The 17479-nt window shown below is 34.6% G+C and overlaps 1 protein-coding gene across 1 annotated transcript in view; it reads left to right on the top strand.

The window, feature by feature from the left end:
* LOC137356252 (uncharacterized protein FLJ40521-like) overlaps positions 1–17479 on the top strand; it is a 68085-nt gene that overhangs the window by 32963 nt on the left and 17643 nt on the right. The window contains exon 5 of the mRNA XM_068022125.1: positions 8886–8957. Coding sequence (XP_067878226.1) covers positions 8886–8957 — 72 coding nt within the window. The remainder of the gene's footprint in view (positions 1–8885; positions 8958–17479) is intronic.

Raw genomic sequence — 17479 nt, 5'->3', positions numbered from 1 at the left:
GTGTATATATTAATGTTTATATCAGTGTGTGTGTTTATATCAGTGTGTGTGTATTAGTGTGTATCAGTGTATATATCAGTGTTTATATCAGTGTGTGTGTATTAGTGTGTATCAGTGTATATATCAGTGTTTATATCAGTGTGTGTGTTTATATCAGTGTGTGTGTATTAGTGTGTATCAGTGTATATATTAGTGTTTATATCAGTGTGTGTGTATTAGTGTGTATCAGTGTATATATCAGTGTTTATATCAGTGTGTGTGTTTATATCAGTGTGTGTGTATTAGTGTGTATCAGTGTATATATCAGTGTTTATATCAGTGTGTGTGTATTAGTGTGTATCAGTGTATATATCAGTGTTTATATCAGTGTGTGTGTTTATATCAGTGTGTGTGTATTAGTGTGTATCAGTGTATATATCAGTGTTTATATCAGTGTGTGTGTATTAGTGTGTATCAGTGTATATATCAGTGTTTATATCAGTGTGTGTGTTTATATCAGTGTGTGTGTATTAGAGTGTATCAGTGTATATATTAGTGTTTATATCAGTGTGTGTGTTTATATCAGTGTGTGTGTATTAGTGTGTATCAGTGTTTATATCAGTGTTTATATCAGTGTGTGTGTATTAGTGTGTATCAGTGTATATATCAGTGTTTATATCAGTGTGTGTGTTTATATCAGTGTGTCTGTATTAGTGTGTATCAGTGTATATATCAGTGTTTATATCAGTGTGTGTGATTATATCAGTGTGTGTGTATTAGTGTGTATCAGTGTATTTATCAGTGTTTATATCAGTGTGTGTGTTTATATCAGTGTGTGTGTTTATATCAGTGTGTGTGTATTAGTGTGTATCAGTGTATATATCAGTGTTTATATCAGTGTTTATATCAGTGTGTGTGTATTAGTGTGTATCAGTGTATATATCAGTGTTTATATCAGTGTGTGTGTTTATATCAGTGTGTGTGTATTAGTGTGTATCAGTGTATATATCAGTGTTTATATCAGTGTGTGTGTTTATATCAGTGTGTGTGTATTACTGTGTATCAGTGTATATATTAGTGTTTATATCAGTGTGAGTGTTTATATCAGTGTGTGTGTATTAGTGTGTATCAGTGTATATATCAGTGTTTATATCAGTGTGTGTGTTTATATCAGTGTGTGTGTATTAGTGTGTATCAGTGTATATATCTGTTTATATCAGTGTGTGTGTTTATATCAGTGTGTGTGTATTAGTGTGTATCAGTGTATATATCAGTGTTTATATCAGTGTGTGTGTATTAGTGTGTATCAGTGTATATATTAGTGTTTATATCAGTGTGTGTGTTTATATCAGTGTGTGTGTATTAGTGTGTATCAGTGTATATATCAGTGTTTATATCAGTGTGTGTGTTTATATCAGTGTGTGTGTATTAGTGTGTATCAGTGTATATATCAGTGTTTATATCAGTGTGTGTGTTTATATCAGTGTGTGTGTATTAGTGTGTATCAGTGTATATATCAGTGTTTATATCAGTGTGTGTGTTTATATCAGTGTGTGTGTGTATTAGTGTGTATCAGTGTATATATCAGTGTTTATATCAGTGTGTGTGTTTATATCAGTGTGTGTGTGTATTAGTGTGTATCAGTGTTTATATTAGTGTTTACATCAGTGTGTGTATTTATATCAGTGATTGTGTATTAGTGTGTATCAGTGTATATATCAGTGTTTATATCAATGTGTGTATTTATATCAGTGTGTGTGTGTATTAGTGTGTATCAGTGTATATATCAGTGTTTATATCAGTGTGTGTGTTTATATCAGTGTGTGTGTGTATTAGTGTGTATCAGTGTATATATCAGGGTTAATATCAGTGTGTGTGCATTAGTGTGTATCAGTGTTTATATTAGTGTTTATATCAGTGTGTGTGTATTAGTGTGTATCAGTGTATATATCAGTGTTTATATCAGTGTGTGTGCATTAGTGTGTATCAGTGTATATATTAGTGTTTATATCAGTGTGTGTGTATTAGTGTGTATCAGTGTATATATCAGTGTTTATATCAGTGTGTGTGCATTAGTGTGTATCAGTGTATATATTAGTGTGTATATCAGTGTGTGTGTATTAGTGTGTATCAGTGTATATATCAGTGTTTATATCAGTGTGTGTGTTTATATCAGTGTGTGTGTATTAGTGTGTATCAGTGTATATATCAGTGTTTATATCAGTGTGTGTGTTTATATCAGTGTGTGTGTTTATATCAGTGTGTGTGTATTAGTGTGTATCAGTGTATATATCAGTGTTTATATCAGTGTGTGTGTTTATATCAGTGTGTGTGTATTAGTGTGTATCAGTGTATATATCAGTGTTTATATCAGTGTGTGTGTTTATATCAGTGTGTGTGTATTAGAGTGTAACAGTGTATATATTAGTGTTTATATCAGTGTGTGTGTTTATATCAGTGTGTGTGTATTAGTGTGTATCAGTGTATATATCAGTGTTTATATCAGTGTGTGTGTTTATATCAGTGTGTGTGTATTAGTGTGTATCAGTGTTTATATCAGTGTTTATATCAGTGTGTGTGTTTATATCAGTGTGTGTGTATTAGTGTGTATCAGTGTTTATATCAGTGTTTATATCAGTGTGTGTGTTTATATCAGTGTGTGTGTATTAGTGTGTATCAGTCTTTATATCAGTGTTTATATCAGTGTGTGTGTTTATATCAGTGTGTGTGTATTAGTGTGTATCAGTGTTTATATCAGTGTTTATATCAGTGTGTGTGTTTATATCAGTGTGTGTGTATTACTGTGTATCAGTCTATATATCAGTGTGTGTGTTTATATCAGTGTGTGTGTATTAGTGTGTATCAGTGTATATATCAGTGTTTATATCAGTGTGTGTGTTTATATCAGTGTGTGTGTATTAGTATGTATCAGTGTATATATCAGTGTTTATATCAGTGTGTGTGTTTATATCAGTGTGTGTGTGTATTAGTGTGTATCAGTGTATATATCAGTGTTTATATCAGTGTGTGTGTTTATATCAGAGTGTGTGTATATTAGTGTGTATCAGTGTTTATATTAGTGTTTACATCAGTGTGTGTATTTATATCAGTGTGTGTATTAGTGTGTATCAGTGTATATATCAGTGTTTATATCAGTGTGAGTGTTTATATCAGTGTGTGTGTATTAGTGTGTATCAGTGTATATATCAGTGTTTGTATCAGTGTGTGTGTTTATAAGTGTGTGTGTGTTTATTAGTGTGTATCAGTGTATATATCAGGGTTAATATCAGTGTGTGTGCATTAGTGTGTATCAGTGTTTATATTAGTGTTTATATCAGTGTGTGTGTATTAGTGTGTATCAGTGTTTATATCAGTGTGTGTGCATTAGTGTGTATCAGTGTATATATTAGTGTTTATATCAGTGTGTGTGTATTAGTGTGTATCAGTGTATATATCAGTGTTTATATCAGTGTGTGTGTATTAGTGTGTATCAGTGTATATATCAGTGTTTATATCAGTGTGTGTGTTTATATCAGTGTGTGTGTATTAGTGTGTATCAGTGTATATATCAGTGTTTATATCAGTGTGTGTGTATTAGTGTGTATCAGTGTATATATCAGTGTTTATATCAGTGTGTGTGTATTAGTGTGTATCAGTGTATATATCAGTGTTTATATCAGTGTGTGTGTTTATATCAGTGTGTGTGTATTAGTGTGTATCAGTGTATATATCAGTGTTTATATCAGTGTGTGTGTATTAGTGTGTATCAGTGTATATATCAGTGTTTATATCAGTGTGTGTGTTTATATCAGTGTGTGTGTATTAGTGTGTATCAGTGTATATATCAGTGTTTATATCAGTGTGTGTGTATTAGTGTGTATCAGTGTATATATCAGTGTTTATATCAGTGTGTGTGTTTATATCAGTGTGTGTGTATTAGAGTGTATCAGTGTATATATTAGTGTTTATATCAGTGTGTGTGTTTATATCAGTGTGTGTGTATTAGTGTGTATCAGTGTTTATATCAGTGTTTATATCAGTGTGTGTGTATTAGTGTGTATCAGTGTATATATCAGTGTTTATATCAGTGTGTGTGTTTATATCAGTGTGTGTGTATTAGTGTGTATCAGTGTATATATCAGTGTTTATATCAGTGTGTGTGATTATATCAGTGTGTGTGTATTAGTGTGTATCAGTGTATATATCAGTGTTTATATCAGTGTGTGTGTTTATATCAGTGTGTGTGTTTATATCAGTGTGTGTGTATTAGTGTGTATCAGTGTATATATCAGTGTTTATATCAGTGTTTATATCAGTGTGTGTGTATTAGTGTGTATCAGTGTTTTTATCAGTGTTTATATCAGTGTGTGTGTTTATATCAGTGTGTGTGTATTAGTGTGTATCAGTGTATATATCAGTGTTTATATCAGTGTGTGTGTTTATATCAGTGTGTGTGTATTACTGTGTATCAGTGTATATATTAGTGTTTATATCAGTGTGAGTGTTTATATCAGTGTGTGTGTATTAGTGTGTATCAGTGTATATATCAGTGTTTATATCAGTGTGTGTGTTTATATCAGTGTGTGTGTATTACTGTGTATCAGTGTATATATCTGTTTATATCAGTGTGTGTGTTTATATCAGTGTGTGTGTATTAGTGTGTATCAGTGTATATATTAATGTTTATATCAGTGTGTGTGTTTATATCAGTGTGTGTGTATTAGTGTGTATCAGTGTATATATCAGTGTTTATATCAGTGTGTGTGTTTATATCAGTGTGTGTGTATTAGTGTGTATCAGTGTATATATCAGTGTTTATATCAGTGTGTGTGTATTAGTGTGTATCAGTGTATATATTAGTGTTTATATCAGTGTGTGTGTTTATATCAGTGTGTGTGTATTAGTGTGTATCAGTGTATATATCAGTGTTTATATCAGTGTGTGTGTTTATATCAGTGTGTGTGTATTAGTGTGTATCAGTGTATATATCAGTGTTTATATCAGTGTGTGTGTTTATATCAGTGTGTGTGTATTAGTGTGTATCAGTGTATATATCAGTGTTTATATCAGTGTGTGTGTTTATATCAGTGTGTGTGTGTATTAGTGTGTATCAGTGTATATATCAGTGTTTATATCAATGTGTGTGTTTATATCAGTGTGTGTGTATTAGTGTGTATCAGTGTATATATCAGTGTTTATATCAGTGTGTGTATTTATATCAGTGATTGTGTATTAGTGTGTATCAGTGTATATATCAGTGTTTATATCAGTGTGTGTGTTTATATCAGTGTGTGTGTATTAGTGTGTATCAGTGTATATATCAGTGTTTATATCAGTGTGTGTGTTTATATCAGTGTGTGTGTGTATTAGTGTGTATCAGTGTATATATCAGGGTTAATATCAGTGTGTGTGCATTAGTGTGTATCAGTGTTTATATTAGTGTTTATATCAGTGTGTGTGTATTAGTGTGTATCAGTGTATATATCAGTGTTTATATCAGTGTGTGTGCATTAGTGTGTATCAGTGTATATATTAGTGTTTATATCAGTGTGTGTGTATTAGTGTGTATCAGTGTATATATCAGTGTTTATATCAGTGTGTGTGTTTATATCAGTGTGTGTGTATTAGTGTGTATCAGTGTTTATGTCAGTATTTATATCAGTGTGTGTGTTTATATCAGTGTGTGTGTATTAGTGTGTTTCAGTGTATATATCAGTGTTTATATCAGTGTGTGTGTTTATATCAGTGTGTGTGTATTAGTGTGTATCAGTGTATATATTAGTGTTTATATCAGTGTGTGTGTTTATATCAGTGTGTGTGTATTAGTGTGTATCAGTGTATATATCAGTGTTTATATCAGTGTGTGTGTTTATATCAGTGTGTGTGTATTAGTGTGTATCAGTGTATATATCAGTGTTTATATCAGTGTGTGTGTTTATATCAGTGTGTGTGTATTAGTGTGTATCAGTCTTTATATCAGTGTTTATATCAGTGTGTGTGTTTATATCAGTGTGTGTGTATTAGTGTGTATCAGTGTATGTATCAGTGTTTATATCAGTGTGTGTGTTTATATCAGTGTGTGTGTATTAGAGTGTATCAGTGTATATATTAGTGTTTATATCAGTGTGTGTGTATTAGTGTGTATCAGTGTATATATCAGTGTTTATATCAGTGTGTGTGTTTATATCAGTGTGTGTGTATTAGAGTGTAACAGTGTATATATTAGTGTTTATATCAGTGTGTGTGTTTATATCAGTGTGTTTGTATTAGTGTGTATCAGTGTATATATCAGTGTTTATATCAGTGTGTGTGTTTATATCAGTGTGTGTGTATTAGTGTGTATCAGTGTATATATCAGTGTTTATATCAGTGTGTGTGTTTATATCAGTGTGTGTGTATTAGTGTGTATCAGTGTATATATCAGTGTTTATATCAGTGTGTGTGTTTATATCAGTGTGTGTGTATTAGTGTGTATCAGTGTTTATATCAGTGTTTATATCAGTGTGTGTGTTTATATCAGTGTGTGTGTATTAGTGTGTATCAGTGTTTATATCAGTGTTTATATCAGTGTGTGTGTTTATATCAGTGTGTGTGTATTAGTGTGTATCAGTCTTTATATCAGTGTTTATATCAGTGTGTGTGTTTATATCAGTGTGTGTGTATTAGTGTGTATCAGTGTTTATATCAGTGTTTATATCAGTGTGTGTGTTTATATCAGTGTGTGTGTATTACTGTGTATCAGTCTATATATCAGTGTGTGTGTTTATATCAGTGTGTGTGTATTAGTGTGTATCAGTGTATATATCAGTGTTTATATCAGTGTGTGTGTTTATATCAGTGTGTGTGTATTAGTGTGTATCAGTGTATATATTAGTGTTTACATCAGTGTGTGTATTTATATCAGTGTGTGTATTAGTGTGTATCAGTGTATATATCAGTGTTTATATCAGTGTGAGTGTTTATATCAGTGTGTGTGTATTAGTGTGTATCAGTGTATATATCAGTGTTTGTATCAGTGTGTGTGTTTATAAGTGTGTGTGTGTTTATTAGTGTGTATCAGTGTATATATCAGGGTTAATATCAGTGTGTGTGCATTAGTGTGTATCAGTGTTTATATTAGTGTTTATATCAGTGTGTGTGTATTAGTGTGTATCAGTGTTTATATCAGTGTGTGTGCATTAGTGTGTATCAGTGTATATATTAGTGTTTATATCAGTGTGTGTGTATTAGTGTGTATCAGTGTATATATCAGTGTTTATATCAGTGTGTGTGTTTATATCAGTGTGTGTGCATTAGTGTGTATCAGTGTATATATTAGTGTTTATATCAGTGTGTGTGTATTAGTGTGTATCAGTGTTTATATCAGTGTGTGTGCATTAGTGTGTATCAGTGTATATATTAGTGTTTATATCAGTGTGTGTGTATTAGTGTGTATCAGTGTATATATCAGTGTTTATATCAGTGTGTGTGTTTATATCAGTGTGTGTGCATTAGTGTGTATCAGTGTATATATCAGTGTTTATATCAGTGTGTGTGTTTATATCAGTGTGTGTGTATTAGTGTGTATCAGTGTATATATCAGTGTTTATATCAGTGTGTGTGTTTATATCAGTGTGTGTGTTTATATCAGTGTGTGTGTATTAGTGTGTATCAGTGTATATATCAGTGTTTATATCAGTGTGTGTGTTTATATCAGTGTGTGTGCATTAGTGTGTATCAGTGTATATATCAGTGTTTATATCAGTGTGTGTGTTTATATCAGTGTGTGTGTATTAGTGTGTATCAGTGTATATATCAGTGTTTATATCAGTGTGTGTGTTTATATCAGTGTGTGTGTATTAGTGTGTATCAGTGTATATATCAGTGTTTATATCAGTGTGTGTGTTTATATCAGTGTGTGTGTATTAGTGTGTATCAGTGTATATATCAGTGTTTATATCAGTGTGTGTGTTTATATCAGTGTGTGTGTATTAGTGTGTATCAGTGTATATATCAGTGTTTATATCAGTGTGTGTGTTTATATCAGTGTGTCTGTTTATATCAGTGTGTGTGTTTATATCAGTGTGTGTGTATTAGTGTGTATCAGTGTATATATCAGTGTTTATATCAGTGTGTGTGTTTATATCAGTGTGTGTGTATTAGTGTGTATCAGTGTATATATCAGTGTTTATATCAGTGTGTGTGTTTATATCAGTGTATGTGTTTATATCAGTGTGTGTGTATTAGTGTGTATCAGTGTATATATCAGTGTTTATATCAGTGTGTGTGTTTATATCAGTGTGTGTGTATTAGTGTGTATCAGTGTATATATCAGTGTTTATATCAGTGTGTGTGTTTATATCAGTGTGTGTGTATTAGTGTGTATCAGTCCGCACCTGAAGCTAAAGACCAGTTCTATGAACAACTCCATAACATCATTAGCAGCATCCCCAACACCGAACACCTATTCCTGCTGGGGGACTTTAATGCCAGGGTTGGGGCCGACCATGACTCATGGCCCTCCTGCCTTGGGCGCTATGGCGTTGGAAGGATGAATGAGAACGGGCAGAGACTGCTTGAGTTGTGTACCTATCATAACCTCTGCATCACCAACTCGTTCTTTCACACTAAACCCTGTCACCAGGTTTCATGGAGGCACCCAAGATCACGTCGTTGGCACCAGCTAGACCTCATTGTCACAAGGCGAGCCGCCTTAAACAGTGTTCAAATCACACGCAGCTTCCACAGTGCGGACTGCGACACCGACCACTCCCTGGTGTGCAGCAAGGTTAGACTCAGACCAAAGAAGTTGCATCATTCCAAGCAGAAGGGCCACCCGCGCATCAACACGAGCAGAATTTCTCACCCACAGCTTTTACAAAAATTTCTAAATTCACTTGTAACAGCCCTTCAAAACACTCCCACAGGGGATGCTGAGACCAAGTGGGCCCACATCAGAGATGCCATCTATGAGTCAGCTTTGACCACCTACGGCAAAAGTGCGAAGAGAAATGCAGACTGGTTTCAATCTCATAATGAAGAGCTGGAACCTGTCATAGCCGCTAAGCGCATTGCACTTTTGAACTACAAGAAAGCCCCCAGCGATTTAACATCCGCAGCACTTAAAGCAGCCAGAAGTACTGCACAAAGAACAGCTAGGCGTTGCGCAAACGACTACTGGCAACACCTATGCAGTCATATTCAGCTGGCCTCAGACACCGGAAACATCAGAGGAATGTATGATGGCATGAAGAGAGCTCTTGGGCCAACCATCAAGAAGATCACCCCCCTCAAATCTAAATCGGGGGACATAATCACTGACCAACGCAAACAGATGGACCGCTGGGTTGAGCACTACCTAGAACTGTACTCCAGGGAGAATGCTGTCACTGAGACTGCCCTCAATGCAGCCCAGCCTCTACCAGTCATGGATGAGCTGGACATACAGCCAACCAAATCGGAACTCAGTGATGCCATTGATTCCCTAGCCAGCGGAAAAGCCCCTGGGAAGGACAGCATTACCCCTGAAATAATCAAGAGTGCCAAGCCTGCTATACTCTCAGCACTACATGAACTGCTATGCCTGTGCTGGGACGAGGGAGCAGTACCCCAGGACATGCGCGATGCCAACATCATCACCCTCTATAAAAACAAAGGTGACCGCGGTGACTGCAACAACTACCGTGGAATCTCCCTGCTCAGCATAGTGGGGAAAGTCTTTGCTCGAGTCGCTCTGAATAGGCTCCAGAAGCTGGCCGAGCGCGTCTACCCTGAGGCACAGTGTGGCTTTCGTGCAGAGAGATCGACTATTGACATGCTGTTCTCCCTTCGTCAGATACAGGAGAAATGCCGTGAACAACAGATGCCCCTCTACATTGCTTTCATTGATCTCACCAAAGCCTTTGACCTCGTCAGCAGACGTGGTCTCTTCAGACTACTAGAAAAGATCGGATGTCCACCAAAGCTACTAAGTATCATCACCTCATTCCATGACAATATGAAAGGCACAATTCAACATGGTGGCTCCTCATCAGAGCCCTTTCCTATCCTGAGTGGTGTGAAACAGGGCTGTGTTCTCGCACCCACACTTTTTGGGATTTTCTTCTCCCTGCTGCTTTCACATGCGTTCAAATCCTCTGAAGAAGGAATTTTCCTCCACACAAGATCAGGGGGCAGGTTGTTCAACCTTGCCCGTCTAAGAGCGAAGTCCAAAGTACGGAAAGTCCTCATCAGAGAACTCCTCTTTGCTGACGATGCTGCTTTAACATCTCACACTGAAGAATGCCTGCAGAGTCTCATCGACAGGTTTGCGTCTGCCTGCAATGAATTTGGCCTAACCATCAGCCTCAAGAAAACGAACATCATGGGGCAGGATGTCAGAAATGCTCCATCCATCAATATTGGCGACCACGCTCTGGAAGTGGTTCAAGAGTTCACCTACCTAGGCTCAACTATCACCAGTAACCTGTCTCTAGATGCAGAAATCAACAAGCGCATGGGTAAGGCTTCCACTGCTATGTTCAGACTGGCCAAGAGAGTGTGGGAAAATGGCGCACTGACACGGAACACAAAAGTCTGAGTGTATCAGGCCTGTGTCCTCAGTACCTTGCTCTACGGCAGCGAGGCCTGGACAACGTATGCCAGCCAAGAGCGACGTCTCAATTCATTCCATCTTCGCTGCCTTCGGAGAATACTTGGCATCAGGTGGCAGGACTATATCTCCAACACAGAAGTCCTTGAAGCGGCCAACATCCCCAGCTTATACACACTACTGAGTCAGCGGCGCTTGAGATGGCTTGGCCATGTGAGCCGCATGGAAGATGGCAGGATCCCCAAAGACACATTGTACAGCGAGCTCGCCACTGGTATCAGACCCACCGGCCGTCCATGTCTCCGTTATAAAGACGTCTGCAAACGCGACATGAAATCGTGTGACATTGATCACAAGTCGTGGGAGTCAGTTGCCAGCATTCGCCAGAGCTGGCGGGCAGCCATAAAGACAGGGTTAAATTGTGGCGAGTCGAAGAGACTTAGTAGTTGGCAGGAAAAAAGACAGAGGCGCAAGGGGAGAGCCAACTGTGCAACAGCCCCAACAAACAAATTTCTCTGCAGCACCTGTGGAAGAGCCTGTCACTCCAGAATTGGCCTTTATAGCCACTCCAGGCGCTGCTTCACAAACCACTGACCACCTCCAGGCGCGTATCCATTGTCTCTCGAGATAAGGAGGCCCAAAAGAAAAGAAAAGAAAGTGTATATATCAGTGTTTATATCAGTGTGTGTGTATTAGTGTGTATCAGTGTATATATCAGTGTTTATATCAGTGTGTGTGTTTATATCAGTGTGTGTGTATTAGTGTGTATCAGTGTATATATTAGTGTTTATATCAGTGTGTGTGTATTAGTGTGTATCAGTGTATATATCAGTGTTTATATCAGTGTGTGTGTTTATATCAGTGTGTGTGTTTATATCAGTGTGTGTGTATTAGTGTGTATCAGTGTATATATCAGTGTTTATATCAGTGTGTGTGTATTAGTGTGTATCAGTGTTTATATCAGTGTTTATATCAGTGTGTGTGTATTAGTGTGTATCAGTGTACATATCAGTGTTTATATCAGTGTGTGTGTATTAGTGTGTATCAGTGTTTATATTAGTGTTTATATCAGTGTGTGTGTATTAGTGTGTATCAGTGTATATATCAGTGTTTATATCAGTGTGTGTGTTTATATCAGTGTGTGTGTATTAGTGTGTATCAGTGTATATATCAGTGTTTATATCAGTGTGTGTGTATTAGTGTGTATCAGTGTATATATCAGTGTTTATATCAGTGTGTGTGTTTATATCAGTGTGTGTGTATTAGTGTGTATCAGTGTATATATTAATGTTTATATCAGTGTGTGTGTTTATATCAGTGTGTGTGTATTAGTGTGTATCAGTGTATATATCAGTGTTTATATCAGTGTGTGTGTATTAGAGTGTATCAGTGTATATATCAGTGTTTATATCAGTGTGTGTGTTTATATCAGTGGGTGTGTATTACTGTGTATCAGTGTATATATCAGTGTTTATATCAGTGTGTGTGTTTATATCAGTGTGTGTGTATTAGTGTGTATCAGTGTATATATTAATGTTTATATCAGTGTGTGTGTTTATATCAGTGTGTGTGTATTAGTGTGTATCAGTGTATATATCAGTGTTTATATCAGTGTGTGTGTATTAGTGTGTATCAGTGTATATATCAGTGTTTATATCAGTGGGTGTGTTTATATCAGTGTGTGTGTATTAGTGTGTATCAGTGTATATATCAGTGTTTATATCAGTGTGTGTGTATTAGAGTGTATCTGTGTATATATCAGTGTTTATATCAGTGTGTGTGTTTATATCAGTGTGTGTGTATTACTGTGTATCAGTGTATATATCAGTGTTTATATCAGTGTGTGTGTTTATATCAGTGTGTGTGTATTAGTGTGTATCAGTGTATATATTAATGTTTATATCAGTGTGTGTGTTTATATCAGTGTGTGTGTATTAGTGTGTATCAGTGTATATATTAATGTTTATATCAGTGTGTGTGTTTATATCAGTGTGTGTGTATTAGTGTGTATCAGTGTATATATCAGTGTTTATATCAGTGTTTGTGTTTATATCAGTGTGTGTGTATTACTGTGTATCAGTGTATATATCAGTGTTTATATCAGTGTGTGTGTTTATATCAGTGTGTGTGTATTAGTGTGTATCAGTGTATATATTAATGTTTATATCAGTGTGTATGTTTATATCAGTGTGTGTGTATTAGTGTGTATTAGTGTATATATTAATGTTTATATCAGTGTGTGTGTTTATATCAGTGTGTGTGTTTATATCAGTGTGTGTGTATTAGTGTGTATCAGTGTATATATCAGTGTTTATATCAGTGTGTGTGTTTATATCAGTGTGTGTGTATTAGAGTGTATCAGTGTTTATATCAGTGTTTATATCAGTGTGTGTGTTTATATCAGTGTGTGTGTATTAGTGTGTATCAGTGTATATATCAGTGTTTATATCAGTGTGTGTGTTTATATCAGTGTGTGTGTTTATATCAGTGTGTGTGTATTAGTGTGTATCAGTGTATATATCAGTGTTTATATCAGTGTGTGTGTATTAGTGTGTATCAGTGTTTATATCAGTGTTTATATCAGTGTGTGTGTTTATATCAGTGTGTGTGTATTAGTGTGTATCAGTGTATATATCAGTGTTTATATCAGTGTGTGTGTTTATATCAGTGTGTGTGTATTAGTGTGTATCAGTGTATATATCAGTGTTTATATCAGTGTGTGTGTTTATATCAGTGTGTGTGTATTAGTGTGTATCAGTGTATATATCAGTGTTTATATCAGTGTGTGTGTATTAGTGTGTATCAGTGTATATATCAGTGTTTATATCAGTGTGTGTGTTTATATCAGTGTGTGTGTATTAGTGTGTATCAGTGTATATATTAGTGTTTATATCAGTGTGTGTGTTTATATCAGTGTGTGTGTATTAGTGTGTATCAGTGTATATATCAGTGTTTATATCAGTGTGTGTGTTTATATCAGTGTGTGTGTATTAGTGTGTATCAGTGTATATATCAGTGTTTATATCAGTGTGTGTGTTTATATCAGTGTGTGTGTATCAGTGTATATCAGTGTATATATCAGTGTTTATATCAGTGTGTGTGTTTATATCAGTGTGTGTGTATTAGTGTGTATCAGTGTATATATCAGTGTTTATATCAGTGTGTGTGTTTATATCAGTGTGTGTGTATTAGTGTGTATCACTGTATATATTAATGTTTATATCAGTGTGTATGTTTATATCAGTGTGTGTGTATTAGTGTGTATTAGTGTATATATTAATGTTTATATCAGTGTGTGTGTTTATATCAGTGTGTGTGTTTATATCAGTGTGTGTGTATTAGTGTGTATCAGTGTATATATCAGTGTTTATATCAGTGTGTGTGTTTATATCAGTGTGTGTGTATTAGTGTGTATCAGTGTATAAATCAGTGTTTATATCAGTGTGTGTGTATATATCAGTGTGTGTGTATTAGTGTGTATCAGTGTTTATATCAGTGTTTATATCAGTGTGTGTGTATTAGTGTGTATCAGTGTATATATCAGTGTTTATATCCGTGTGTGTGTTTATATCAGTGTGTGTGTATTAGTGTGTATCAGTGTACATATCAGTGTTTATATCAGTGTGTGTGTTTATATCAGTGTGTGTGTATTAGTGTGTATCAGTGTACATATCAGTGTTTATATCAGTGTGTGTGTTTATATCAGTGTGTGTGTATTAGTGTGTATCAGTGTATATATCAGTGTTTATATCAGTGTGTGTGTTTATATCAGTGTGTGTGTATTAGTGTGTATCAGTGTATATATCAGTGTTTATATCAGTGTGTGTGTTTATATCAGTGTGTGTGTTTATATCAGTGTGTGTGTATTAGTGTGTATCAGTGTATATATCAGTGTTTATATCAGTGTGTGTGTTTATATCAGTGTCTGTGTATTAGTGTGTATCAGTGTATATATCAGTGTTTATATCAGTGTGTGTGTTTATATCAGTGTGTGTGTTTATATCAGTGTGTGTGTATTAGTGTGTATCAGTATATATATCAGTGTTTATATCAGTGTGTGTGTTTATATCAGTGTGTGTGTATTAGTGTGTATCAGTGTATATATCAGTGTTTATATCAATGTGTGTGTTTATATCAGTGTGTGTGTATTAGTGTGTATCAGTGTATATATCAGTGTTTATATCAGTGTGTGTGTTTATATCAGTGTGTGTGTTTATATCAGTGTGTGTGTATTAGTGTGTATCAGTGTATATATCAGTGTTTATATCAGTGTGTGTGTTTATATCAGTGTCTGTGTATTAGTGTGTATCAGTGTATATATCAGTGTTTATATCAGTGTGTGTGTTTATATCAGTGTGTGTGTTTATATCAGTGTGTGTGTATTAGTGTGTATCAGTATATATATCAGTGTTTATATCAGTGTGTGTGTTTATATCAGTGTGTGTGTATTAGTGTGTATCAGTGTATATATCAGTGTTTATATCAATGTGTGTGTTTATATCAGTGTGTGTGTATTAGTGTGTATCAGTGTATATATCAGTGTTTATATCAGTGTGTGTGTTTTATATCAGTGTGTGTGTATTAGTGTGTATCAGTGTATATATCAGTGTTTATATCAGTGTGTGTGTTTATATCAGTGTGTGTGTATTAGTGTGTATCAGTGTATATATCAGTGTTTATATCAGTGTGTGTGTTTATATCAGTGTGTGTGTATTAGTGTGTATCAGTGTATATATCAGTGTTTATATCAGTGTGTGTGTTTATATCAGTGTGTGTGTATTAGAGTGTATCAGTGTTTATATCAGTGTTTATATCAGTGTGTGTGTTTATATCAGTGTGTGTGTATTAGTGTGTATCAGTGTATATATCAGTGTTTATATCAGTGTGTGTGTTTATATCAGTGTGTGTGTTTATATCAGTGTGTGTGTATTAGTGTGTATCAGTGTATATATCAGTGGTTTATATCAGTGTGTGTGTATTAGTGTGTATCAGTGTTTATATCAGTGTTTATATCAGTGTGTGTGTTTATATCAGTGTGTGTGTATTAGTGTGTATCAGTGTATATATCAGTGTTTATATCAGTGTGTGTGTTTTATATCAGTGTGTGTGTATTAGTGTGTATCAGTGTAATATATCAGTGTTTTATATCAGTGTGTGTGTTTATATCAGTGTGTGTGTATTAGTGTGTATCAGTGTATATATCAGTGTTTATATCAGTGTGTGTGTTTTATATCAGTGTGTGTGTATTAGTGTGTATCAGTGTATATATCAGTGTTTATATCAGTGTGTGTGGTTTATATCAGTGTGTGTGTATTAGTGTGTATCAGTGTATATATCAGTGTTTTATATCAGTGTGTGTGTTTATATCAGTGTGTGTGTATTAGTGTGTATCAGTGTATATATCAGTGTTTATATCAGTGTGTGTGTTTATATCAGTGTGTGTGTATTAGTGTGTATCAGTGTATATATCAGTGTTTTATATCAGTGTGTGTGTTTATATCAGTGTGTGTGTATTAGTGTGTATCAGTGTATATATCAGTGTTTATATCAGTGTGTGTGTTTTATATCAGTGTGTGTGTATTAGTGTGTATCAGTGTATATATCAGTGTTTATATCAGTGTGTGTGTTTATATCAGTGTGTGTGTATTAGTGTGTATCAGTGTATATATCAGTGTTTATATCAGTGTGTGTGTTTATATCAGTGTGTGTGTATTAGTGTGTATCAGTGTATATATCAGTGTTTATATCAGTGTGTGTGTTTATATCAGTGTGTGTGTATTAGTGTGTATCAGTGTATATATCAGTGTTTATATCAGTGTGTGTGTTTTATATCAGTGTGTGTGTATTAGTGTGTATCAGTGTATATATCAGTGTTTATATCAGTGTGTGTGTTTATATCAGTGTGTGTGTATTAGTGTGTATCAGTGTATATATCAGTGTTTTATATCAGTGTGTGTGTTTATATCAGTGTGTGTGTATTAGTGTGTATCAGTGTATATATCAGTGTTTATATCAGTGTGTGTGTTTATATCAGTGTGTGTGTATTAGTGTGTATCAGTGTATATATCAGTGTTTATATCAGTGTGTGTGTTTATATCAGTGTGTGTAGTGTATCAGTGTATATATCAGTGTTTATATCAGTGTGTGTGTTTATATCAGTGTGTGTGTATTAGTGTGTATCAGTGTATATATCAGTGTTTTATATCAGTGTGTGTGTTTATATCAGTGTGTGTGTATTAGTGTATATCAGTGTATATATCAGTGTTTATATCAGTGTGTGTGTTTATATCAGTGTGTGTGTATCAGTGTGTATCAGTGTATATATCAGTGTTTATATCAGTGTGTGTGTTTATATCAGTGTGTGTGTATTAGTGTGTATCAGTGTATATATCAGTGTTTATATCAGTGTGTGTGTTTATATCAGTGTGTGTGTATTAGTGTGTATCAGTGTATATATTAGTGTTATATCAGTGTTTATATCAGTGTGTGGTTTATATCAGTGTGTGTGTATTAGTGTGTATCAGTGTATATATCAGTGTTTTATATCAGTGTGTGTGTTTATATCAGTGTGTGTGTATTAGTGTATATCAGTGTATAATATCAGTGTTTATATCAGTGTGTTGTGTTTATATCAGTGTGTGTGTATCAGTGGTGTATCAGTGTATATATTAGTGTTTATATCAGTGTGTGTGTTTATATCAGTGTGTGTGTATTAGTGTGTATCAGTGTATATATCAGTGGTTTTATATCAGTGTGGTGTGTTTATATCAGTGTGTGTGTTATTAGTGTATATCAGTGTACATATCAGTGTTTATATCAGTGTGGTGTGTTTTATATCAGTGTGTGTGTATTCAGTGTGTAACAGTGTATATATTAGTGTTTATATCAGTGTGTGTGTTTATATCAGTGTGTGTGTATTAGTGTGTATCA

Source organism: Heterodontus francisci, chromosome 45, assembly GCF_036365525.1.
Source record: "Heterodontus francisci isolate sHetFra1 chromosome 45, sHetFra1.hap1, whole genome shotgun sequence".
Lineage (NCBI taxonomy): Eukaryota > Metazoa > Chordata > Chondrichthyes > Heterodontiformes > Heterodontidae > Heterodontus > Heterodontus francisci.
This window is presented reverse-complemented; position numbering and strand designations above follow the sequence as displayed.